Here is a 27825-nt window from a genome sequence, read left to right on the forward strand (position 1 = left end):
AGAGGGGAGCAGTGCTAGAGCAGGAGGGGCCCGTGTGAGCTCTCAGCACGTGACAGGGCGTGGGCTGAGGTCCTCTCACCACAGAGTTCTGGGCTGCTTCTGATGCGCTGCCTGTGCAAGCACCAGTAATAGCTGTCCCCACCTGCTCAGACGCCACCTCTGTGTCTGATGGCCGAGCTCTTTCCTCAGTCATGGCAGCCCTCTCCCCCTCATGGTGCCGACATGAAGTAAGAGGGGCTCAGCTGTCTGGGGCAACCCAGGGTGGTGGTAGGAAACCAGTCAGCCCTCTGTGCAGTTCCACTCCACCCCCTCCACCCTGTTTCCAGAGTAAGCAAGTGCGCACTTCTCACAGAGTCCAGGATTCCCACCAGCCATCCAACCAGCCAAGGGGGCTGGTTTTCCCTGTTTTGGACCCAGGGCTGGAGTGTCCCATACATGGCTTGCACCACTCACTCCCAGGGAGTACCTCACCTGTGTAACCTCCCTTTACTTCAGTCTCCTCCCTGGGGCACAAGCCCCAACCTGATTGCTTCTCTTCCCTCCCTACCCAATTCCATGTGGACCTTTCTTCATTTGGTTGCACAGAAGTCTTTCTGCCAGTTTGCAGTTGGTTTTCAGTGAGGAGTGTTCCACATGTAGACGTATTTTTGATGTGTTCGCGGGGGGATGTGAGTTCCACATCCTTCTGCTTCACCATCTGATCTCCCCTGGCTTGAGGTTTCTTACTGAGCCATTTTTCCAGAAACTGTTCTTTTAACTGAGGTTATCCAATGTTTTCATCAAATAAAACTGATGAGAAAAATTTTTTTCAATTTTCTTGGAACTATAACTGGTTCTTAATAAATTTAGAGAGACCAAAATTAAGGGGTTTTGCCAATACAGCTGACAGCTACTCCCCGAGAACAGCTCTCCTACTTATCTTCTCATTGCTACGTACAGGTGACTCTGACCACGCTGCGTGAACAGGGAGGGCCCTGAATACATTTGAATAGCAAGGAATTACTTTACAGATGGCATATTAGAATCTTTTGTAAAAATTAGTCCATTAAACTGCATTTGAAATGGAGTTTCTCTAACAGTTTCATGTATCTGCATATTGGTAAAGTTTATTTTGTGAGACTTGCTTAGGGAACAGGAGTAGGATGTGATCTCTTTGATCAGTAGAGCTATCTTCATCTGAGAATTTCCATTCAGGTCTGCTATAACTTATGCTAAGTGGTGCCACTAGGAGTCTTCTGAATACTAATGACAGTCTGTTTTTATGCATAGAGAAGCAAATTAGCATGAGCCAAAGCTTCTCTAGTTGAATGAGCATAGTTTTATACTGGCAAGGATGGTATACCTTCTTGGTCCTAGAAAAGACTCCAGTTTTAAGTGAATTAGCTTCCAGATTGCTAATTTTCTAAAGGACCATCAATATTTCCTTAGCACAAATCAGCCATGGCATAAAAATGTTCAGTTGGGACATGTTTTCATGTCCAATATCCCTCTCCCCTGCTTTGGAGAAACGTTCCCCCTTCCCAGGTCTGTGATAGTCACTTTGGTATCTGTATCTTGAGTAAAATGACATAGGGACAATGACGGTTAGAGCCAAGTCTTTCCAAAAGCATCTCCCTAAAGATTGTTCGTTAATTCCTAAAACCTAGAATCCTCTAGCCTTGACTGCAGTACTTCTTATAAATTCCTTTTTTTTTTTTTGCTTAAGGCTAGCTAGAGTTGGTTTATAGCCATTTTCTCCAAACAAAGAACCCTAACTGATACAATTCTAGCATACATAAAGTAAAATATTTAATGTTTTGGGTTTTTGCTTATTTTTGCATTATCTTAATGATCATATCTACAATACAGAAAGTGATCTGAGATTTCATATAAATAAATTGTTTATTGCTGAATTTTCCCATAACTTTATAGAAATTTTTTTTAAAAAACACTGAAATTTCACAAGTTACTGGGAGCCCAACAGTTAAACATACTTTATAAAAAAAAAAGTACAAAAATGACATTAGAAATATTTTTTGAAGAAAAGTGTATCATCTAACAGCAAAGAAATATGGATCCAGACAATGAATGGCACAAATACAGCACTTAAAGGAGTACTCAGTCACCACCCAGAAAGCATTGTCTGAGTTATGAAACAGATTCAGCTTGAGAAATTACACATTCAGTTTGTTTCTGAACTAGCCTGTCTTATTTTTGCCTCTCTTTTGTAAGGAAAGAGCTAGGTCTTTCCTGCAGCTGAGCCCAAATACTGTACACACATTGGAGAGTAAGGAGAGGACGTCCTCCTCCCCTGTACCTGAACAAGAGAACAGTTATTCCAGAAGTGACTTTGGCACTTTTATCTTTAACATAACCTCAAATGTTGTTAATTGAATATTGTAGCCTCACCTGATTTTTTTAAACACCGTATCATCTCTATACTTTATATATACATTATATATATACACATTAATAAAAATCCCCCATTCTAAGACGAAACAGGTTGACTCCAAACAGGTCACATTAGATCTCTATAGCAACTCAGTCACATGGCTTTCTTCTTAATTCTGATGCCACAGTTTTTGTTTGTTTGTTTAAGCTACCTTCTGGGATTGACTTAAGGCTCTAGTTTAATGCAAATGGTTTAGTCTTAGTAGGAATCTCTTCTGAGGCTGAAGTCACACACCACTGACTCTCTCTTTTGAAGCTGTTTCTCCTTGTTGGATGGATGTAGTGTCTTGTCTGGGTAATCCATAGAGATATATAGAAACACATACAAGAAGAGTGCCCACAGCAAAGGTGAGTGCTGAAAAGAAAAGGAAAGCTTAATCTGTATTTGAGTCCTTAAAAGAATATAATAATGATCAGTTTAAAATTCTGAAGACTGACAATTGTGGGTTTACATCATCAGATTATATGGAAACTAAATAAATTTAAGGGTTCTATTTTATGATAGGAAGGTTTAGAAAGGTCATCATTTCTACCCCTTTCCTCCCACCCCCCCAAAAAGTGATAAAGTCCAGGGAGTAATAATCACTGACTACATACTTCTCAAGAACACAACTGTGCCTGTCCTGGACCACTGACAAAGAACATACTAACTTCCCAGTAGCAGATTGAAAGAAAAAGCAGTAGGATATGGCTATCCTGTGATACTAGAAACCTGTAGAAGTTAAGAGTAAAAGGCAGTTGTGCAAAATTCAAAGAATGACCAACAATTTAAACCATTGAAGATTTCTGAACAGGAGATAAGGTAGTGATTTAATAAGTAAAATTCCATTTTATGCTAGCCTGATATTTTCTTTTAAATCTTAATCCTGAAAACCAGGACACAAGATTTACAACTTGCCCAAACTTGACAAGTAGGCATCATATAAACAAATCCTTGTATCAAAACTATATATTCTGTTCAAAACTGAACCATATTCCATGTGGAGTACAATGGCATAGTCTTAATAGCTTTGAAAGTTTCATGCACAGAAATAACAATGAGCTATGATTTTAGTTCACTCTGAACTAGGAAAGACTAGCTTTGCCTCCAACAAAGGGGAAGAGGGCAAATTAAATCTAAGGTTGCTAAGACATTCTAATTAAATGTCCTTGACCACCAGTAAGACAATATTGACCAAAAAGTATTTATACTGTTCCCAAATATTCTTTAGGAGCACAGGCATAAGGATTTGTTGAGCGTAAGAATGGATCAGAACTCCAAGTGAAAGTTCACCCAAATCAGGTAAGAAAAATATGTAAAAGAGGACCTGCAAATACCCAATTCTGAAATGGTAACTGGTTGGCTTTATATGGAGTATCTACTACGTGCTAGGCACTGTTCTAAGCACCTCACCCGGAACAGCCCCAGGAGATAGGTGGTATCAGCATCCCCGTTTTACAGATGAAGAAACTAAGATACCGGGTAAAGTAAGCTCCCCAAGGCTGCACAGCTAATATAATGGTACAGGGAAGATTTGAACCATACTATCAAATTTTTTTCTAGTATTTCAACAAGGTTGGTATCTTCTATTTGCATTTGTAACAAGAGTCAATTTTAAATGAAATGTAAATACAGGCCAGATCTATTTCTTTTACTCAGTGTCGGTATTTGACAGATTTTTCTCATGTATCAGTTTATGGTATAATTGATCAGTAAAGAAAATTATCACAGCATAAAACCACTCTGAAATGTTAAGTCAACAGCATTACTTAGGTAATTCAAAAGCCAGCTTAATGAGGTGGATATGGCTAGGGAAAACTCTGCTAGAAGGACCAGCATAGAGGTGGTGCCAGAATGCCAGCCAAACTAATTAATGTGGGGTTAATTATATATGAAATAAAACAAAGATATCTTTACAAAAGAAAATTTAGATTTGGATTGTAGCTTCAAAACCAGTTCACGCCCAAGTCCAAAACAGGAAGGTATAAACTAGGGGAAATTAAAGAAGTTTTCTGTTCTTTCCTCAAAACACAAAGCCAAGTGTATGCTAATTCCACTGCTGAAAGTAGTCACTCCCTAAAGTCCTTATGTTTATTTCCTCGTGCACCTCATCATACTGCATTCACCCCCGAAGCACTTAAGTTACCTTGTATCTGATACCTGGGAAACAGGGAGGCCTTGACTGCAAAACACTCCTGAGCAGCCCGCTCACTTTCACACAGAAGCGGCGCCCCTCAGCTTGAGCTCCGGGACCACTTAACCAACCTAAGAACTGCAGACGCACACTGCCCACAACTATGAACCGCTGCACTGGGAGAGTGCCTGCAGCAGAACTGGGAACTTCGGTAACACTATGACCAACTGGCCTATTTAGTAAAAGGTAAAGTGAAGCAAGGAAGTGAGCTCTTCCATGGTAAAAACTTACAGTACAGACTAAGACATACTTATCTGTAATCCAAACAGCATCACGGAAGCAACGGTAGACAGGACAATGGCTGCTGCTGCAGAGAAGCCTTTCATGATGTTGTCTGTGTACTTGACCACAATAGAAGTGTAGAGGCCTCCGACGCTAGCAAGGACTCGCATACAGAAGGAGAGAAAACTTAACGCTCGCGTCAGTGAAGCTTCCTCTGGTGGTGAGGCAGTTCTCATCCCCAGAGAAGCCACACTAATTTACCCAGGAACATACTGCTTTCCTTAGAAGCAGTCATCTGAGAGAGTTTGTACTAAAACCCTGTAGTAGTTCCTACGAAACAACATTGTTTTTCAGATGCCCAAAGGGCTCTGTAGTCTGCTACTAAAATGTACGGATTTATTGCTAGCACATTAGACACTTCTGGTTGTGAAGGCAAAATTGCTTTGGGATAGCTTTGCTACAAAAGTCAATAAAACCAAAATTACGTTTTCAAACTCGTATTCACAGTATCAAAGGAACAATTTCAAAATGCTGTAAAGGCTTAAAATGGACATCTAACTTTAAAAAAAAAAGATCTACCCAGAACCTTTAATTCCTGGATACTTACAGATGACAAGCCAGACGTAATGTGTGTAACCATAGAAAAATCCTTTTTCTTTAATTTCAGCTCCATCTGACAAGTAGACGCCAACTAATGTCACAACAATCCCTGATAGATACATTTGAATGTTTCTCACCCATAGGGAAGTGTCTGAACTCTTTAAAACTTTTTCAAAATATACTCCTGAAAGAAAATTAGCCATGCAAATATGAAATAAACATATTAGAAATTATTCTAAAATGTCTTTCACTTAGAACAATAACCTAAAGATATGACAATATAAAGTATATGATTTGGTGAACAAACATATTTTACATTAATCAAATGCACATTTATTATGTTGGTTGTGACACATGGCATACCGAACATTACCAACTTGCATTTTTACAGAGAATATAGAATTAATAACCAAGAGAGAGCTTTTTACCCACATTTAACGGAAGACTCTTAAATTATTAAGAATAGTTTCTGCCTTTATGACAGCAGTGAGATCAATCACAAAAGCTCTCTATTATTGCCACTAAAAGATTTGCTTTGGTCAGCAGGAGAACTATACTATTAGAGTCAATTACCTTAATTATACCCCTATAATATCTGCCTCATAATGAATACTCCCAATTTTGCAAAATAACCAGTATAATCTCTAATTGGGATTTTTTCAAAGTAACGCGATCGAAATAAAATTTAAATAGAACTTGCTGAGTGAAGCCATTTTCCTTTAAAGCTGAGCTCCACAGGCCAAGTTCATAATGTCAGAAGGACCATGAACTCCCTAACCAGAGAACACATTCTGTGTATATGTGCATTTTTCTGGGATTCAGGGGCCATAGCTTTTTACAGATACTTGAAAAGAGCACATGACCTCCCCTAAAGAAAAAAAATTACATACCGCTGCTGTAAGTTTTATACTTAAAATGAATGCATGTTTAACAAGGACATGAAAGTTTTTTGTCATAAGCACCATGTTACTTAGAGACTTAGGAATTGCCACTGAAGTACTAATCAACTAAAAGTCCAAATGTAAAACAAGATTGTTTTTGATAAACCTGTGTTGGAAAGAGCCAGAGGATGGGAACAAACATATAACGGATATTCCTATTTCTACCTTGGATTTTCCTATCTGGGAAAACCATTCACCTATTCAGTGCTCCGTTGCAACAAGCACAGAGGGATATTAAACCTACCGTTTCCTCAGTTGTGTATTGAGAGGTTGAACTACACAGAATGTTGGACAGACAAATATTTAACTATTCAAAATTGTGCTAAAAAAAAATCAAATAGTACATTATTTTCCTGTTTCTAATTTGTTGTTTCTATTGGGGGGAGGGGTTTTTTCTAATTTGGTGGTTCCCAAGAAGAAAAGCTTAGCATGATGCTATCATTAAATGTATTCCTAAATTTAGGTTTTCCCCTCTTATCAGATACCCTTTTTACAAGACTATTTCATTTCCGTATCTAGCTTACTTTACTTACTTTACTTACTTACTTTACAAAAGTAAAAGCTCTTGAAACAGCACGAGTAAAGAAAAGTAATAAACATGGCCAGCTATAACTAACAGACTCTTTACTAAAGAGAACTTTCAGTTTCTTCTCTGTTGGAACTATTTCTAAAACATATTTCTTCTGTTGCACTTCACATTCATTCCTTGTCTCTTCCTGATTCAGTGGAGGTTTGCTTGTCCCCATACACATGTTTCCAGACCTCCGTGTTTATCTGATGCTAGCAATTCTGGTTCGTCCCTCCCCTTCTGGCTGTTACTTATGTGTACTAGATTTTCTGAGGTACTCTCCACCTCACTCTGCTTCCCTCCCTACTCCGTAGTTCCTAATTTGTTGAAGCAGAGGGAAAACTTGAGGTTACCAGGGAAAAACAGATAACCGAGCTGGTAACTAACAACCAAAAGCAGCAGAAGCCAGCCTGAGGACAGTGCCAGTTCCAGGAAAATGCCAAGAGGTACTTGAGCTTTCTGATGGCTAACTTCCTCCATCTGCAGAGGTCTTTTTCATTTATTTTGGGGTTCTTGGCTGGACTGAGGATGGTGAAGGATGGCAGAGACAGAAGTATATTCTTAGATAACTGCAGGGATGAATAAAGACTGAGGTCGAAACTGAGGTAAACACTACCACATGCTTACATGACACAAAACTAAAGAACTATAGGTAAGAAAGTAAGATGTAATGGGAATAAAATTGTTAGTTATGATAAAGCAAGATAAACTAAATCCCTAAAGTTAGATGTTTTGACAATAGAATAAAATGATGCTTTTATAATTTACCTGCAAATCCTGAGCACAATACAGCAACAGCTATAGCGCCAAACCCTAACAGTGGATTCTGTTCCACCTGCAACGGTAATGTTTAAAAGTTATTTTTAGTGACTAATAAATAGAACTCATCCAAGAGACCAAACAAATGAATACAAACATCTGTTTATAATTCTACTGAAAGCATGTGCCAGATCAGATGTAGCTATTCTATAGAATAAGACAGGGCCAAACAAAAAGGCCATCCCAGAGATAAGCTAAAGCACCTACATTACAAAATGTACCCCTCAAGTCACAGCCACAGTAAATGCTTCAGGTAACTAACACGTGTGCCAACTTCCAGTAACAGTGGGCACCGCAGCACAGAATTCTGTATCGTCAGCTTACCTCCTGATTTTAACTTCTGCCACCACCATAACCCAAGCCCTTATAGCATCAATCACAGAAATGGTAACGGTTTAACTTATTTATTCCCTGTCACCTACAGGATGAGGTAATGACTTGTGAAATTTCCTACTTTACCGAATTTTTATGTCAATAGCATACCTGCTGTGTCCCAGGTGTATTGTGTTACCTTCTACATGAATAAAGATGAAGATGATACACAGCTCTGATCCTTAAAATAGTTCAGGGATGGGAGAGACTGACGCGTATATATAATCATAATACTTTGCTAACAGATGCAGGTATATGGGCCTCAACCTATTGTTTCAACTTTATTTCCTCTTCCCTAAAGTAACCCTCAAGAGTTTTCATCAGTCCTTCCTCAGAGCTAAGTATTATCTCAGTGGTAACACTGAAACCCAAGGGCTGAGACACATGACTGTAATATGACAAGCACATGCCTTGTTCAGAATAAATAAGCCTGATAAATAAGGAGAATGATTATGTTAAGTACCTGAGAGGGAAAGCTTGGTATAAAATGTCTGCATGAAGATAAAAGGAGAAATAGAAGATACCGTGGTTCTCAAAGTATGGTCCCTGGACCAACAGTAGCATCGTCACCTGGGAATCTGTTAGAAGTGAAAACTGACAGTCCCCACCCCAGACCTAGTGAATCATGAACTATGGGAATGGGGCTCAGCAATCTGTTTCACCTTCCCGTCAACAACTGACATGCACTCAAGTTTGAGAATCACTGCTACAGACTACAACTGATACACATGGATGCTTTCTGAATACAAACTACAAGACTGGCACAGAGGTGAGACTTCATCTATCCCAACAACTGCTAGGAAGCTCAAGCTACTAAAAATGGTGTCTGATAAATTCTTGGCTTGCTTTTCTGCCAGTTTAATCTTTACAGTTAGGGAACATGGTGATAGACACTGCTTCTCTGGATTAATTCTGACTGATAAGAAAGTGCTGGGTGATGAAGCGGAAGTGATGGAAACTCTGGGAAATGGCAGCCATGTCGCTTTAGCACGAGTAACAGCCAAACGCAGCGGAGCTGAGAGCCCTGGGCTCTCATCCTGAATAAACGAATAAGCTCAAAAAAATAAAACTTAGTTAGAATTCCATGGCAGGAAGATGGTTCAAGAGGGGTAAGAGTTTCTTAAGAATGAGATTCTGGTGAAGAGTTATAAGAGATATCAGTGTTACTAATTAAGTCATCTTCCATGAATTCAGATTTTATAGGAACATTTTTTAAGAAATCCTTAGCACACGTAACCAAGAGGAATCTAACCAGGAATTTTAGTATCAAAACACAGAAAGTTAAGAATAAGTAGAATTTAAAACATTAAAGAAGGCTTGTTTAAAGTATGTTTAGTTCAGGAAAAAAAAAGTGTGCTTCCTCGGCGAGGTGACGCACGACTAGACAGCAAGAAAGTAGCTACCCCTATCTAGTTTCCACCTTCTCTGTGAATAATGTAAGTAAATATTTAAATGGGGGAACTGAAGTCCAAGACATCTGGTTTGCTTTTAAAAGAATACCTACCTAAAGAAATTTAAAAGTATCTTGACCAAGAATAGTAGCAAATCAAGATACTGATCACTGTATCTGTGAAGAATAGTGGGGCACGAGAGCTGTGCCAGAAAATCTGAATTGGGCAAATACTGTCCTGATTTTCAAAAACACAGAGGGAAAGAAAAGCAGAAATTATAGACAGCAGCTTGAGACCTGTGAGGCAGTCCAGTATGCTTATCAAGAGCATTGGCTCTGGGGCCACGCTGCCTGGGTTCAAGCAAGGTGTCTACAGGCCCATTACTTTCATTTGCCTATTGGTATCCTCATGTGAATGTGGAAATAAAAACGCAGGCCTCACAGGCTTGTTGTGGACATAAGCGAGCTAATATATGTAAGGCACTGGGAACATCGCTGGCGAGTGGCCGCAGCTGGTGTTATTGTTACTGATTACTAGGAAAATGCTGGAACAGGTGGCCTGAGGAACTGAAAAAGTTCAGTGGTCATCACTTGGAAACAGTGCGGCTTCCCTAAGAGTAAGACATACCAAACTCCTTACTGAAAGGATTCCTAGTGTAAGTGATGAGGAAGATTCCACAGAAATGATGTTTAGCAAGAAATCTGACAGATTTGCATAATATTTTGGTGAACAAGACATAAATATGGTGAGGGTAACAGTACAGTTCTATTCAGAGCTGAGTGAACGCCCAAACAGCAAGGTGCTAATTGACAGAACAAAAGCAAGCGAGACCAACAGCCGGTACCAGTTTCCCAGGTGCAGGAACGAGCCACCCTAGAAGCCTCCTCAGGCCCAGGCAGGTCCCAGGCGGCTGCAGCCCTGGCCAGTACCGCGACTGCAACCTTGTGACAGACCTCAAGCCAGAGCTACCTAGCCCAGGCGCCCTCAAATTCCTGACCATGAAACTATGAGATAATAAATGTCTTAAGCAAGGAAGAAAAAAAAAAAAAGTCATGCTAAAGAGAGGTCTAAAGGTATGGCCACAAAACTCGTCCTCTATCCTGTCTAAACTTTTCAGTGAAGACCCAGAAGCCGTATGTGTTGAATCTGTAGAAAGCATAGCATTCAAAGAAAAAGCTGATAATGGATAAGACTGAAAAGACCTCAAAGACCTGAGCAATAACCCAAAGCCAACAAGATGAGCTTAAAAAATGTAAACACATCTCGCATTTTAGAGTGGGTTTAGAAGCCCAATCCACAAAACATATTTGAGACAAACTATTCGTGTGAAACGGCTACACGTGATTGTATAATCAGTTATAGAATGGAAATCCTCCCCCAACCTCCGCCCCCCCCCAAATACAATCTAATGCTGATTTAGCTAGTCTCTAGTATTCAGAACAAAGGAGGTAATTAGCAAACTACACCTCAGTCTACACTACTCAGCCAATATCTGGAGATACTGTGAACTTTCAGGACACACTAAGGGAAAATAACAGATAAATAACCTAGAAGAGAAGTACAAGGCGGGATCGGGGCAAGAGCCAGGGAATCAGGTCTCTAGAAGCCGTTATTATAGAAAGACACAATAAGGTGGTCTCAATGGGGGAGGAAAAAAAGCCTTGGAGGGTGGGGATGTGACACTGTTCTCAGACATTCAAAGGATCATAAGATGGAGTTAGTAGGGATTTGAGTTATTGTGGTAAGAACGAAGAACAACAGGAGGCAGTTACAGGGAACTGCATTCCATTTAAAATGTGAAAGAACTTTCTAGAGTGTTCCAAAGGTAGACTGCCCTCCCCTATACTCTGCTTTCCCTTACTGAACATTTCACACACACAACCTGTGTGAGGTGGACCTTTTCTAATGGTGTAAGGTGTTACTTCAAGTTCACATCTAACTTTCGTCTCCCTTACTTCCTAAACGAACCATTTCTCTACGGGTCCACATCCAAGTTATATGTACATTGCATATTTGATCAGTGTTTCAAAATGTCACCAAGAACATAAGCGTGTTTTAACATCACGTAAAGACAATAAATATTTATCTGGGAAAGAAAATTCCTCTCCAGGCCAGAAAGTCCCTACATCATTAGAAAGGAACTGACTGCCTGCTTTCACAGACTCTACCTCATGCTCCTAGGAGAACCACAGTCTCCCACCTGCTAAGAGCGGCAGAAAGGCGTTCTGTGGTGAGGGCCCTCCCGCCTTTCAGAAGATCTTTCACTATAGTTCCACTTCCTACTTCTCTTTGGGAAAATAAGCAACTAAAGCCTGTAACGCAAAAAATAATCAGGTATGTACCTTAACATTCAACTCTTAAACTAAAAGGAGGAAAGGCACTTTTGCCCTATTTTAGTTACCAATTATCAGTAAAAACCCTACTCCTCACTAATCCTATCATTGACAGCGGGTGTATGTGCAAAAGAATAAAGAAAGATGTGAGATGCTGGAGAGCATGAAAATGAGATGGAGAAAACCTTGCCCAGTATTGCTGAGAAAATACCTAAAAGAAGCCTAGAGGGTCTGGACATACACACTGTGTACAAGTTGGTACAACTTTAGTCACAGGTTAACTATTAACTGTGTAACCCTGAACAAGTTACTTCACCTCCTTGGACTTCAATCTTGTTATCCATAAAATGAAGGGGCTGTGTTATATTAAGTTTAAGGTACTGTCCATTTCTAACATATTTTATGCATTTTCCTCTTTAAAAAAAAAAGGAAGCTGTAAGTATTACTATCCTTGACAGTAACATTATCCTAAGGGGGAAAAAGTCTATCGGGCATAGATTACTTTCAGCCAAAGAAATACAACCATGCCGCACTCATCAGCGCGACTGTCTGAAGTGCCCAAGACTAAGAAGTTTCCTATTTTAGTTACGGTAAGCATTTTGTTTCTTACCACGACTTTCGTGGCTTGGGCTGGTTTCCACTGCACAAGTATGACACCGCCGCACAGCATAAAAACTGAAATCCACTGTAACTTGCTGAGTGTTCGGTTTAACATTAGAACAGTACATAAAGCAGTACAGGGAATCTTCAACTGGTAGGTCACCTAAACACGAAACAAGGAACTAGTGAACTCAGTTAACATTAGCCTCTGACACAAATATGTTATTTCTGATATCATGAATAGAACTGTAGAGAAAGAACTAATTTTGATAGTGTGATAAAGCATTAATAAAAAGCTTTTCACCACCATAAAAGCAGTTTTTTGGAGGCTGCACTTTTCATCATTTACCCCACGTACCTGGTACACTGCTGCATCCAGGTTGCTGAGAGCTAGGAAAGCCATGTTGTTCTGAACAGCATACACTAACGATGGCACACTTAGCTTCATCAGCTCCTTGGGGCTCCCCAAGACATTCTCTCTTAAAGACGCCTTGAATCTACCCAAATTACCAGTTTCTCTTTGAAAACACAACGGAGAAATGAGAAAGGGTTAGGAAGAAAATGAAAACTCATCCTTTTGATTAGAGTCCATGACACACAGGACAGCTACGTTGTGTTAAATCCATTGATTGATTTAGCAAACAGTTTGTTTTTAACTACTTCCAGATTGGTTAAAAGAAACATACCAGCACTGAATCCTCATAAAAGAAAAACAATTACAAGTTCTTTTTGGGAAAATATGACAACAATTAGGTTTATCATCATCAACCTCCAGTCAAAGCTCCAGGAGTTATTGAGCATATTTACTATTGAGATAACAGGAAACCAGAATTGCTGGTATTACCTATAAAAATTAATTTAATCCCACTTTAATGTCATTGCATCAAGTTCACTCTGATTATTTTTAAATTAATCAGGTTGCATATTCATTTTTTTATTTTAAAAATTACAATAGATTTAAATTACAAACAAAAGAAAATAGCTTTAGTAGTATGGACGTTACTTGGGATAGGAATTGAGTGATTCAGGTCAATATTATTTGTAAATTAGTTCGGTGATTAAGCAATACATTAGATAATCTTTAATTAAGCATATTCTCATAAAACGCAAGTACGTAGCTGTATAATTGTGCAGGAAATCTGAATAATTCACTAATGCCACTAAAAGCAAACTATCTGTAATGTACATAAAGCTTACTAACTGACTGCATATTGATTATGTATGCTCTTAACTATTATGTTTCCTCAGGAGGAACTAGTTAATCTGGCTCATATTATCCCCTGTTGTAAATCAGCTCATTTATTTTCTTAAAGTACAAATAAAAGAACATTTTATTAGCATCAACACCAAAAAAATGTGCTTTATCAAAAGGGTCCTAAATGCAGCTCACAATATCCTTACAAGGACCATAATATTTGTTGGGGAGACAGATCTATTGCAACCCAAAATGAGTTAACATATTTTTGGTTAACATATTAGAATCAACAGTCATTAAATGAATTATTTTCATATTTATATAGTGCAAAAATAACTACCCAAGTTCTGAGGGGGAGTAACAAGTCCTTAGTGTCAGACTGACCACCTCTGCCCATCTGCTGTAGAACTGTCCAGCACCCTAGAAAATGCTTAAGACAGACAGGAAATTTGGCATAGACCACAAAAACAAAAGATGTCCTTCTTAGTTACAGATCTTACTCTGTTGCCAGATTCAGCATACTCCACACCACAATGGGAAGTCCTATGCTGAGAAGTCATGTACGCAGCCTGGCGGGAGACTAGCACCTAGCCAGGGGCAGGGGGAACACCAGAGCAGTCACTCCTCTGAGAATTCTCCATGCTGGAGTTTTCCACTTATCTGAAGACTGGCCCTTTAAACATCTGGCATTCTTTTCTCAACACATATCTAAGATGTTCTATATACTCTCCACATCTTAAACAAGGTATAAAGAATAATTTCTTAAAGAAAGTTTTCCCTCAGTTATAAACTAAAGAGAAAAAGAAAGAATAAAAAAGAAGAATCACAGAGGTCCAACTCAAAGAGCCATCTTAACAAGATGATATACTAGAAAACGTAATTGAACATCTTCCTCACAGTAAGCACCATATGATGGCAGAGGCATAATCTCACAGTGTGAAGTGCAGGACACTGCTTTCACTGTACTGTTACTTAATGCCCTTCCAAAATACTGCCTTACATCCTGATGTATCTGCAGAGTGGTTCCCTAAGGAACCTGTCTGTACCCATCTTTCACACTCCACCTCCTTCCACGTCCATTTGCCTCACATACGATTCCTCCAGCTCTAGTACAGTAACTATTTATCCCTCCCTAATCCCCAGTTACGGGCAATGCCATTTTACCTCCACGCTTTAGAGATACTCTAAGCCTTCAATGGGATCAAATGAGTTTCTGGCTATCCTGAGAACAGCTGGTCTCTGTACCACTGGCTCTCTTTGCCCTGCTAGAATACGGGCTGCTTAAGGATCTAATCGGTACTTCTGTTACCACCATGACTGTACCAATAGTCAACGCTGCTGTGGTCCCTTTGCTCCATGTCACTTTTCTCCTTTCTTTTCTCTTCTCCCACACATTCTAGCTTTCACCTGTGAGACATCACCAGCCAATCTGAGTACTCCTTTCTTTCACTGTGGCAAACCGTTAGAGGACGGTGTATCCAGGATGACCACCAGGCCTCGCTCTTCTGGATATATCCTTTTTATTGCATGCTTAGGAACTACTATCTCATTACTTCCAGGAAGGTTTTAGTATATTTTTCTGGTTCCTTCTCTAATGCAGATATTAGGGAAGCCAAGGTGTATCAGAATGTTGAGTACTGGAAAGCTCAACTTTCCCCATAGTACCTTAGAATTATATCAATATTATATACTAAGTAAGATATTTTGAAGTTAGTTACAAAAAATAGCAGAGGATTCTAAAAGAACTTGTAAAAGAAAACAAAAGCTCAAGAATAATTAAAGATATCAGAGAGTAAAATAAAGAGATTTAGAAGGTATAAGAATGATTATATGGGAATCTTACCACACAGAAAGGTTTAAAAAAGCAGGTAAAGGATTTCAGTATTAGATTAAATCTTGTTCATTTTAATATATTTACTAAGAATACAGCTCTAAAACTTACAGGTTTACCCACTAAGTTTAAAAAAAAAAAAAGCAATATATCTTCCAGAAAACACTAGTCATCTATCCTTGTGTTTTACCGTTAAGCAGACAAAGGTAAATGATCAATTCTAAATATGCTGCAGCCTTGAATATACTATAAAAAGGAACAAATAAAAACCAAAGGCCATTTTTTCTTCCACTTTCCTGCCCTGATACTTTCTTGGAAAGCAAATCCCAAGCACTTTAATGGGTACCTTTTGTTAAAAACACATCTATTAGATTTAATTATATAAATGACATTGCTGGATGAGAGAAAGAACATGTATAATCAAAAAGCATATGCCATCTCTAAGATAAAACATTTAAGTGAAAAAAAAAGTTAAAAAGCAAACCACAATGTAAACTATGTATGCATGTACAATGCATAACTAAAACTCCCTTAGCCCATGTAGTCCTTAAACCTCATTTATGCGAAGTAAAGCAGCCATGCCTTAATTCCTCCCCATGCCCCCCTCTTTTTCTCACAATTCTATAACTTACGATTGAAACAAGTATCCAAAAATTACTGGACATTATAAGTAAAATTAATAAGGATGATGGAAAACTCCAAGTTAATAAACAGAAATAAACAAAAAATAAATCTGTGATTTTCTTTTTAATGAATACCAAAATTACACTGAAGGAGAAAAAGAGAACTAATCCAAGTATTCTAGAACAGTCTTTTCACTATATGCTCTGAAACTAAGGGCAAAAGAACTACATACAAATACTGAGCTTGAATTAGTAGGTTTACTTTTTCACAGCTGTATGTTAGAAATTCAGAATTGACTTACGTATTCTAGGATTGAGCAGATAACTAAAGATCTTGAGGATAATGGAAGTCAGACTCATCACTATTAGAAAAGGGAATATGGGAAAAGGGAAAGTTACAATAACGCTGTGGTGGTGTTTTCAGAATTGTGGGTATCAAAGAATATATAACTCATATATACATATACATATACATATACACATACATATACATATACAGAAGCAGAGAGGGGTGTGTGTATATATACATGTACATGTTTCCTGGCTCTGTCTACTGAAAGCACCCAGATGTAATGATTCCCCAGCAGCAAAGTGCACACCTCGTGTCTAGATTCTGGTTTCCAAATACCATTCTGGTGGAAAAAAGGAACCAGGCTTCTCAGAGAAATGTATGATTTCAGGGTTGTGGTGGGGAAAGCATAAGATAGGCCTTGAACATCTTGCTGTGCTAACAAGACACTTCTCAAGGGTTGATGAAAATGTGTTAAAAAAAAAAAAAAAAAGAAGAAGAAGAAGAAGAGGAGGAAGCTTGAAGACAATCTCAATGTCCAAATCTGGGACAATCTAAGCTCAAAATAAATAATGATAATAATGGATCCAGCCCACAGAGTAAAATAATCCATGAATCTTGGCTGAGAGGGAGGAGGGAGGCAAGGGAAGGGAGAGGAAGACAGAGAGAAGGGAAAGCTTGGAGCAGAATGCCTCCTAACAAATGTGCAGGGAAGGATGGGGAAGTACCAGGTGACAACATCAAAGGACAATAAAACTAGCCAGTGAAAGTGTGATGAGAAAAGAGGACACTGACCTAGTTTCAAAGTATCTCTCCATAAGATACTTACTAGTTACAAAGAGAAAACTGCTGACTTTCTTTGCAGAAACCTTGCAAGCTACCTTAATCAAGAAATCAGTTAAATCACCATTAATGGGGCACATGGAGATTATGTGCCTCGTGTACACTGGCCCAAGGAGGACACATCACTTGTGATACTCATGACCAAAAACCTAAATTTCAACATAACCAAGCATTCAATTAAAAGCTGAGGGACATTCTACAAAGAGGACTGTGCTCTTCAACAATGTCAAAGACGTGAAAAAAAAAAAAGGAAGATGGAGGAACTGTCCCAGATTAAAGGCAATTAGAGATAAAACTAAATGTAAAGTGTGACTATTTTACTATTATAGGACATTAGTGGGCAGTTGGCAAAATTATCTAAGGTCTGCTAATCAGATAATAGACATCAATGCTGATGTCTCAATTTTGATATTCTGTGATTATGCAAGTGAATGCCCTTGTTTTTAGGAAATATGCACTCAAGAATTTAGGGACAAAGGGGCATCTTGTGTAAAACTTACTCTCAAACAGTTCAGAAAAACACTACACATACACACAAATACAGAGAAATCAAGGATATGGTAAAACATACATGGTACAATGTCAACATTTGGAAATAAAAACTTGAGAGAAAAACAAAAAATAAAACTGTTGAAAATTACTGAAATGTCTAATTATGCTACTACATGCTTACCTTTGTCCTGGCTAATCACAAAACAGCTCAACCATTTCTTTGTTCTAAAGGACTTATAATCTGAAATTGAGAAATCAGGGAACTTGCCTTTTGATCCTATCACTGCCAATCACTTTCTAGGTTCCTTTGGCAAATTAAAACATCCCTCAGCCTGCAATGTGTCATCATGGAAGGTGAAATAACAGCCAAGGCTAAGACAGAGGCACAAGAATGAAACAAAAAGTAGCTGTTTCCCCTGCATGTTTCCCTCACCTATTTCTAAGGGGAGACGGACACGGTGTTTCCTTAACACCATCCCTCTCTGGCCACCTGCCTTCCTCCACAGCAACAATCCTGAATGTCTAAAGGCAGCAAATTCAGTTGCTGCAGTCTTAAAAGAGGATGTTTGGCACTTTACATAACACATTTTGACAGGGATTAACAGCTGGTATTCCAGAGAGTAGTTACTTGCTTTCTAAAGAAAAGTTAGATATCTGTTCATTAGGTTTTCAGAGACTCATTTTTCACACTAGTCCCCAAAAGAAGCATAATTCTTTGGTTTTTCTAAGGCAATTTCAACATACAACATTTTACATTACAGCAATAGTATATTTTAAGTATTTTCCTCTTATTTATTGCCCAGTTTTCTTGGAGACCACGCCAAGATATGCATTCCTCTCCCTTCTCTTCTTTTACCACAACCTGAAATATGTGTTTACTTTTCTCTGAGAAATGTAAATGAAATCCATGACCTTTGTCACCCCAATAATATATATCGGGCACTTCTTGCTGAAGTAAGTCTGTTTCTTCTTCTAAGAACTTAAATATCCTAAACACATAAGGGAGAAAACTTTCAAGTGAATTCCATTTTTAATTAGTTCTTTTTTTAAAAAAATTATAAATAAGTAGGGCAAAGATTTGGGATTAAAATTAAGCAATTATCTTCCAGTGTTTTAGCAAATCAGCAATACCCTTCAGCCTGCAAAGTTTCACCACATTAATAATGTGAATGTTAGGGTGCCCAGGCCTCAGGGGATGCAACCCCACCACTCCCACCCCAGGAAAGGTTAAAAGGAAGAGAAAGAAATGAAGGGAATGGGGTCTCAGCCATGTGACTTAAGGCCATTTGCCGACATGAGTTTCAGCCACATAGGATCCCCTACACAGAGGAACCCCCTACAGCCTCCAATCCTGACAGAGACAGAGCTTCCATTTAAACCATGGCTCGGAACCTTGCTGATCTGTTTGGTCAGGTCAAAACCATTCATCAGAGAGGACATGATTTAATACCTCTCTGGGCTCAAAAAGTCCTCACACCAGACATGAGTCACTAGACATGAGGTTTCCCAAGGCTCACCAAGACCTGTCCTTGGAGCTACAACTGCCTCTGCTTAAATTCTCGGGACCTGAAGATTCTAATTTGCCTGACTTGGGCACTTGACCAAAGTTCTGCTTACTCTAGGCTAGTTTAACGCTTACAAAATGCTAGGATACTGCCTCAGCCCAGACTGACTCTTGTTATTAAACCAGCCGACTTCCTTCCGTTTGTCTAAACACTGCACCTGCTGTTGTGTGTCCCCTTTATGGTCTGTGGTTTCCATATATATTGCCCAGAAAAGTCACCTTTAAGGTAGGTGGAAGAATGCTGCAAATGTCAACACTTTTACCAGATCACTCTTTTTAAACCATCGTTTCTAACCTCATGAGATTAAATACTTTCATGTGACAAGGACTTGCGTACTTAGTTCTCCAACCCAGACCTCTATTCTGTGTTCCAGATCCATTCATTCAACTGCCTATTGTGTTCCCACTTGGATGCCTCAAAGGCATTAGAAATTTTACATTATACCTTCCCAAAATGAAATTGTTTCATATCACCTTCCCTCAAATCTGCTTTTCTTCCTGTCTCAGAAAAAAATAACTCTCTACCCAATTTTTAGGTTTGTTTATTTATTTAATGGAAGTACCCAGTTTTTAATTGGGGGGGGGGGGTGGGGGACAAAAAACAGTTTATCCAAACCCAGCAAGTCTTGTAGATTCTACTCCCAGAACGGAACTCAAATCCACTAACCTCTCTTCACCGCCTGCACTGTCATCATGGCCACAATCTCTGGGCTCTAATGAACTTCCTTCCAACTCTTACACCCTGTAATCCATCCATGCTAGTCCCTGATTTAAGCCACTCGTAATTTCCTAATGCACTTAAGATAAAATCCAAAATCCTTCACAGGCCCATAGGATCACTCCTGACACCCTGCCCACCTCTCCCGCGGCTTCCTAGCACCACCCCCCCTCACAACACTCCACACGTACCGATTTCCTGTTGTTCTTTAAGAGACAAGGACTTTCCCGCCCCGGGGACTTCACACTGTTCTCTTTACCTTCTCTTTGCTTTTTTCTTGCCCAACTTCTACTCAATCTCCAGGTCTGGGTTTACAAGTAACTTCCTCAGAGAGGAAGCTCTCAGGTCCAGATGGAGGCCCCCTAATGTACTTCTCACAGCATCGTCTACTTACCCTTCTTAACACCTCCAGTTTATTATTTATTTGCTTAATATCTGGTTCTCCACTAGTCTGTAAGCTCCATGAGGACAGAACTATGTCTTTTAGTTTACTTCTTACATCTCCAACAGTGCTGAGCACACACTTGGGGCTTTGCCCTACTTATTTATAGTATTTTAAAAAGAACTAATTAAAAACGGAATTCACTTGAAATTTTTCTCCCTTGTGTGTTTAGGATATTTAAGTTCTTAGAAGAAACACACTTACTTCAGTGAGAAGTGCCTGATACATATTATTGGGGCAACAAAGATCATGGATTTCACTACATCTTTTTAACTATATATTGAAACAGACATAGCATGGCTACGTGTTTAAAATGTTTGGAGGCAATGAAACACAGATTATTTGATGGTGGTAGTGATTGTTTCCCTGTAAGGGAACCTTAATTATGAGAAAAGCACTAAGAATTTTAAGAAATTTCCTGAGCCTCTGCTACTATCTCTACAAAGTATAAAAGGATATGTACTTCCTTTAACAATTAGCCAGGACTAAACATAGTACTGAGCAAAGAACATTATTGGAGAGACCATCCTAAATAAATAGGGTAAGCTCTGCATAGTTCAGATAAAGCTGAGGCTCTGGAGTAAAACTGTGTCAATTCTGTAAAGTTACTGCTCTTTATCAAGGGTAAAGAGCAGGAGGAGGGGAAGAAGCTTTTACTTTCTTTAATAGTTTTCCCCATCTAAACAGTAGTGCATTTCTTTCTCCCTTTTCTGTCATTCTCCAAAAATTTCAAATCAAAGTTTAGTAATATTTAATTTTTACATTAACTATTTTCCTCAGGATATAGGGGAAATGCATTGTTTTAATCATCAAGACGTAATTTTTTCTTACTTATTCTTCTCTGAAGAGAAGATTCTTCAAGTTCTAAATCTTTAGTTACTTCTAATATAATTCTTTCACATTTTCCCACAATATTCTGAAATTGTCATCTTTTCTCTCAGACAATAAAGTACTGCTTCTACTTTGAAAACAAAGAAAAAAGTCTAATCTCGTGTTTTTAGCCTTATGGAAAGAATTCATTTAACATCATGTGGGAAAGAATTCTCAAACAAATACAAATTCAAAGTCATTTTCCTATTCTTTTCCCCCTCCCCAAACCATTTTTATTTTTTCCAGATGATTATTTGTAACTATGTGTGTGTTTACCAGTTTATTTTCTGTCTCTTCCACTGAACCTAAGTTCCCAGCAAGCAGAAACCATATCTATTTCATTCATACCTGTATATCCAGCACCTATGATAAAACTGTCTCACAGAAATCACTTCATAAACATTTGTTCAATGAAATTTTCAAGTGTTTAAATGTAATTTAAGCCGACATGCGTGCTCTTCCTCACTGTTGCCCCACTCTCACCAGCCTACGTCTTGAAACCAATATGAAGTCATCCATCCACATGACCCAGATGGGTCCTCATCTCCTAAATCCCCCCAAGAAACTTCCTACCAGATTTTACTTAATCTCACAACCCTATTTTCTCCAATTAAGAAAGGAAGAAACTAAAGATTAGAGAATTTAAGCAATATGTGGAAAGTCACAATCCCATTGAGTCTGGGACTAACATTAGGTCTATCTCTTTCCAAAGCCCCATCCTTAACCCTCTCTTGTACAGCATCCCTGGCTAAAACATCTTTCATACGATGTTACCGATTCAAAGCCCAGTGCCACCACATGTTAGCAGCATAATACTGAGGAACCTCGGATGCTGTATAGGTAAAATAGGGGTCATTAGAGTACTTACCTTAAAAAAAACCATAAAGACCAAATGAGATACATAATGAACAGCATTTAGCACAGTGCCTGGCACTTCACACAGGAAACACTCAAGAAGCGTTAACTGTATTATTATATTCCTCTAAAACAGAAGTCAGCAAATGTGTTCTGGAAGGACCAAATGGGAAACAGTTCAAGCTGTGTGAGCCACAGTCTCGATTGCAACAAAAACATGTGGCCAACTCTGGATGTGGCCAACGCACCGCAGCTCGCCAACCCCTGCTTCAGAACAGAGTTTGTCAACTTCGGCACCACTAATATTTGAGGCTGGACAATTCCTTGTTACGGAAGGCTGTCTTGTGGGACACAGCACTGCAGGATGTTGATCAGCATCCTTGGCCTCCACCCAACAGATGCCAGTAGCATCCCCCACGTTGGGTCAACCAAAATAGTATCTCTAGGGAGCAAAACTGTCCTGAGTTGAGAAACACTGCTCTGGAGCAATCAAATATATGAGGATGTAGCTTGAATTTTCTAGTAAGGAAAACAACTGAGTAAGAAATTAATAATTTAACACACTAAAAAGTATTTATACTCACTTAGCTAAAATTCCCACACTTAGCAATAACTTTATCACTTCTGTGATACACACGGCTGTGGTTGAAAAGTAGAGTTCTTTGTCTGAGGTCCTTGTGTATCTTAAAGCTATGGTATAGGTTGCGGCCACCAGGGTCATCACTGCCAAGCAGTATAACTTGAATAATAAACTGACATTTTCTGGAAAATATGTGCAACAAAGACATTATTTACTAGACAGTATTATGTACATAAAAGTTAACCAGGGTTATACCTCAAAATGTTTTCCAATTTCAAGCACAGAATAAATTTAAAAATTTATTTCAAAACAGTGCTTTCCAATTACATGAATGCAAACACACACACACACACACACACACACAAAACACAGCTTGACTTAAAATATCAACTGGTTAGGCATAGATTTTGTTCCAGGGGAGGGCTCGATTGCAAGATTATGTGGCATAACTAACTCACTCCAATTTGGGATGCTGTAAATTACATATTTTACACATCTTTTTATGTGTAATTATAATTCATACTTGTGAAAGCAAAGCACAAAAGCAGGATAAAAACAAGTACAGCAGTGTGTCTTCTAAATACAAAGAGAGCAGGAAAACAAAAGGAGTAACTGAGAGGTACGAGTGGGGCTTGATACAGAATTTTATCATAATAAAAAACAAATTACATCTAGCCTCTCATTTCTTCGCATTATACAGAAAGATAATTCACAACATAAAAAAGTATTAAGAGTGAAGTTCTGTAAAACCTGAAATCCAGGAAATGCACACAACTTATGAATACTCAAGAACTTCTTGCGAGTCTGTCAGCAGCAGCCATCGCTCTGCCACCAGAGCCGGTCCAAGTCCGCCAATACAACTGCGAGCACAGGGTACCAGGTCTCCTTCATCCTTCCATCCTCCGGGCTCCGCTCGCATCCTGCCATCCCCTCCTGCACAAACTCTTCCTCCTTTCTGTACCCACTTCATGCCTCTCTCACCCCCAGCTATCCTTAACCTTCTTTCAAATCTCCAGGCACAGGTTAAACAGGGGTTAGCAAATTTTTCTCCATAAAGGGCCAAGAGTAAATATTTTAGATTTTTTAGGCCACAAGGCAAAATCAAGAATACCATGTAGGTAATAAGGGAAAAAACACATTTTTTTCACATTTAATGTATATTTAATTGGACAAATTCAAAATAAAATAATAATTGAATACAATGCTTTAGAGTACTGAGAAGAGGGAGGGAGGGTAACATTTCATTTCACTGGCCTTCAAAGTTAGTGGTTCATCAAATCAACTGCAAATGTTCATCTGCAAAAACCAGTCTTAGCTTATAGGCCATCCAAAAACAAGTGACAGGCTAGATGTGACCACACTTTGACAGTCTGGCCTGGAAGGACAGGGAGTGACCCTGGGCTGATACTATAACTACATTACACCTACATGCGCTTTTGTTCACCGTTTTGGGAGCCTAACCACTATTCAAAGGTGACTTTCATAGGAAGATAAAACAGATGAACAACAAGGTTCTACTGTACAGCACAGGGAACTATACTCAATATCTTACAGTAACCCACAGCAAAAGAGAATATGAAGAGGAATACATGTCTGTATATGTATGACTGAAGCATTATGCTGTACACCAGAAACTGACACAACATTGTAAACTGACTATACTTTAAATAAATAAATAAATAAAATAGGAGTTTCAAATAAATTATCTTTATATGGTAAGTTAGAACTTACAAGGAAACAAGTTCTTTGGTATAAATATTTTCCCCTGGGTGAATTAAAGAATTATTGGGAAATTGCAGGCAGACTTTTTTTAATTACATCAGGTCTTAACTAAGAAGTAATATGGTAGAACAGAGAAACAGAGCTTACGTCTGCCTAAACTTTCTTTCCAAAAGCTCTGAGGAGCCAAAAAGCAATGTTTATGTAAAAGGAAGTAAAGGAGGTCACTATAATATTTTGTTTGTTCTAAAACTTTCCTACACAAGGGGAAAATGTAAGACTTAAAAAACAAACAGCAATAACCTTTAATTACTCGGTACAGGAGGAAGCATTTTCCATCTTCTCGATCAGGGGTGAGCAACCTACATTTCCTCTTATTTTTATATGACCTGCCAGCTCAGAACAGTTTTACATTTTTAAATGGTCAGAAAACAAGTTTTTAAATAACCTTTTGTGATGCATGAAAATTATATGAAATTCAAATTTCAGTGTCCATAAAAAAGGTTTTATTGGAACGCAGCTACACTCAATTGTTTCCGGGTCACCTATGGCTATGTTCTGGCCCCGTGGCAGCAGAGGTGAGTAGTTATGACAGAGACCATCCAGCCATTAACAGAAAAAGTTTGCCAACCCATGTCCAAGATGATCAAGACTTCCATAAATAAGAGAGGTGAGGACTGCCAAACCAAAAACTACTTTATTTTAGCTCGTATATAGGTCCCTGATTCCAAAACAACATACTGAATGTTTAAACACTAAATACATATAACCTACATATTCTGACCTGTAATTGTCATCAACTTTGAAAATACACCTATTAAATGGGAACATATGTTATTCTTGAAAATAACGACTGATCTCTATAGGAGAGTAATCAAGTAAGTTTAGATATTTGTATAACATATAGGACTTTGGAATGGAATACCATTTTTAAAATACATATAAACTTTTTAGAAACAATTAAATGCTTTTTTAAGCATTATTTTCTCTAATTTCAGTTTAACATTAGATCAAGATGTTTCTTCCTCACTCCCGTCATAAATTCTCCAGTATGAAATTTCCATTATTAGCAATTTCCATTTTTTCGGGAAATATCAGAAGTCCAGACATGTAATCACTGTAAATTTTGCTAAGTGTTCAAATCATGCCAAAGGCCAGTAACTATAAACTTAGCTCACAGGTCCACAGCACTGAGGGGGCACACCAGCACAACTGCATTGTTCTCTCCATCTCACAAAGTTCCCATGAGCTCCCAGGCAATATTTGTTTCTGCATGGAAAATGCCCCCCAAAGGAAATTTACAGTCTGGAGTTCTTTTTTTTTTTTTTTTTTTTTTTCAATTATATTTTACTGTATTTTAGCAGGGACATTTTTTGTAATATTTGAGAACTTGCAAATTCAGGAAGTCCCAGATAAATAAATCCTTTGTGACTATCCGGAAGCTCTGGAAACTGCAATTTTGTATTACCAATTTCTAGTGGGCATGTAAGATTTAAAACATGACCGAGGCAAAACAAATAGCTACTGGCAATAAACCTAAATCTGTACATTGTTGCCATTACTTCAGCTAATGCTTTGACTTATGTAATTCTGAAGTTGCCTTCATCATTACTCTTGCTACTTCCACTTTATGTTATCAAAATAATTCTGTTTTTTTTCCTTCACTTCCTGTGTTACTCCAGGAAGACTCTTAAGATTGGGCTTATTTGAAATGGGAGAACGCATCAGAGAAGCAAATGCAACTACAATGTCCTCTGGGCAGGGATTGAATGATAAACGTGGCCTTTTCAACCAGGAAAATAATTTGGCACCCACGCAAAGAGCTGTTCTTTAAATATTTGTTCAACATTTATTCAGAGAGAATCCAAGAGCTCTATGTGAGACAGTTGGGGAAAGAATCCGGGTGTTGCTCAACCTCTCGTAGCTACCGCTCTACCATCCAGAAATTTAGCTCTGGTCCTAACTTACACACCCCACTTAGCAAAAAAAGTGCTGCGAAGCTAATCAGACTGACTCACCCTCAAGAAATGGCAATCAGTCATCAAGTATTAATACTCTAATGGGCCATCCCTGTGGAATGGGTGGATCTCACCCTCTACCCAAAACATCCTAAGTGTTCTAACCACATACAACAGTCTCCTTGGAAGTAACTCTCTTAATGACTGCTTTCTCCATCTCACTACGGCTTCAGTGCTATTTTAACGCCCCAATGATGTTTTCAGAGGCTGTTACGCGGACCAGCCGCTGTTCAGGCTCTGCACCGGCAGCATGCCCTTAAGCCGGTGAGCATCCTAGGGCAGGAGGCGCAGCAGAGACCGCAGCCGCGGTGACCCCGGCCGGGACGGAGAACGGTCCTGCCTCCCGCTGGGTGATGCGGCTCCCGCCCGGGACCTGAACCCCGACCACTCGCTGGGTCCGCCGCAGCCCGGGCCTGCCTGAACTCGGCTCCCACCCACTACCAGCTCGTCCAGGCAGGCGCGGTCTCGGGCCGCCGAACTACACCGCGCGGAGCCCGCCGCAGTGGGAGGCTGGCTGCCCCGCGCCGCCCGGACAAGCGGAGCAACACAAACTCCTGGCGCCCGACGCCTCCGCCTGGCCACGGGGTCCAGGAGCCCGGCGAGAGTGGAGGATGCTCGGCCGCCGACAGGTGAAGACGAGCGCAGAAGCTCGCTCGCCGCCGCCCCCCGAGCACCCCCGTCCCAGCGGCCCCGACCTCACCTCTTGGGGCAGCCATGGTTCCCCGACAGCCCCGCGCGGAACTGACGCGCGCCCCCTCCGCGCGCGCGCACAGCGCAGGACGCCGGGGACGGCCTCCTGTGGTCATAGAGACGAAAGCCGCTCGGCCTAGAGCGCATCTCCGGTTGCCGGCCGCCGGCTTCCCCCACAGCCTAGCGTTGAGATCAGGCTCAAGAATCCCACTGAGACCGAAAAGGAGAAGACCCAGATGGAGGGGAGGCCTCCACCGCCCAGTCTTTGTTGACAACGGCGTAAAACTCGGTTCCAAGGCGTCCATTTGTAAACTACAACTCTCGGCCTACTAAGGAAGCGGAGGCGGGGAGCGCAGCATTGCCTTCTGGGAGTTGTAGTCCGCATCAAAGTGATTTGGCGGCAAGTAGTCTTTGGGCTTAGACTTAGTGATTCATGCCTCTCAAAGCTGTTGCAGAACTCGTAGAGTAACAGAAACTACTTGGCAACGTTGGCAACTTTTGTTAACTTCCTCCTCGCCCATTAACTTCCATTGTTACCTCTTATTTAAACGTAATATAGTTTATATTACATATGATTCAGAAGTTTCGTGCCTGTGTCCTTACGGTTAGCATTGTCACTCATTATATTTACCTAACCAGACTTTAT

General features: G+C 39.6%; 2 protein-coding genes across 5 annotated transcripts in view; one reads left to right on the top strand and one right to left on the bottom strand.

Moving 5' to 3' along the window:
• Positions 1–5320, top strand: part of RARS2 (arginyl-tRNA synthetase 2, mitochondrial) — a 65009-nt gene extending 59689 nt beyond the window's left edge. For all 3 annotated transcript variants that reach the window (XM_045512158.2, XM_074368647.1, XM_074368646.1), the window contains exons 21-22: positions 3642–3712; positions 4633–5320. In XM_045512158.2, the coding sequence (XP_045368114.1) occupies positions 3642–3695 (54 nt within the window). In that variant the 3' untranslated portion in view covers positions 3696–3712; positions 4633–5320. The remainder of the gene's footprint in view (positions 1–3641; positions 3713–4632) is intronic.
• On the bottom strand, positions 1858–27446 carry SLC35A1 (solute carrier family 35 member A1). Of its 2 annotated transcripts, XM_010948954.3 has the most exons (8): positions 27190–27446; positions 22757–22934; positions 12809–12968; positions 12461–12613; positions 7704–7770; positions 5434–5610; positions 4855–4989; positions 1858–2785 (listed from the first exon to the last, which is right to left on the bottom strand). In XM_010948954.3, exons 1-8 carry the CDS (start codon positions 27293–27295, stop codon positions 2658–2660), a joined length of 1104 nt encoding a protein of 367 aa, XP_010947256.1. In that variant the 5' UTR covers positions 27296–27446; the 3' UTR covers positions 1858–2657. The 2 variants fall into 2 exon arrangements, with proteins under 2 accessions (XP_010947256.1, XP_010947257.1); XM_010948955.3 differs by lacking the exon at positions 22757–22934.
• Positions 27447–27825: the final 379 nt, after the last annotated feature.

This window comes from Camelus bactrianus, chromosome 8 (assembly GCF_048773025.1).
Source record: "Camelus bactrianus isolate YW-2024 breed Bactrian camel chromosome 8, ASM4877302v1, whole genome shotgun sequence".
Classification (NCBI taxonomy): Eukaryota; Metazoa; Chordata; class Mammalia; order Artiodactyla; family Camelidae; genus Camelus; species Camelus bactrianus.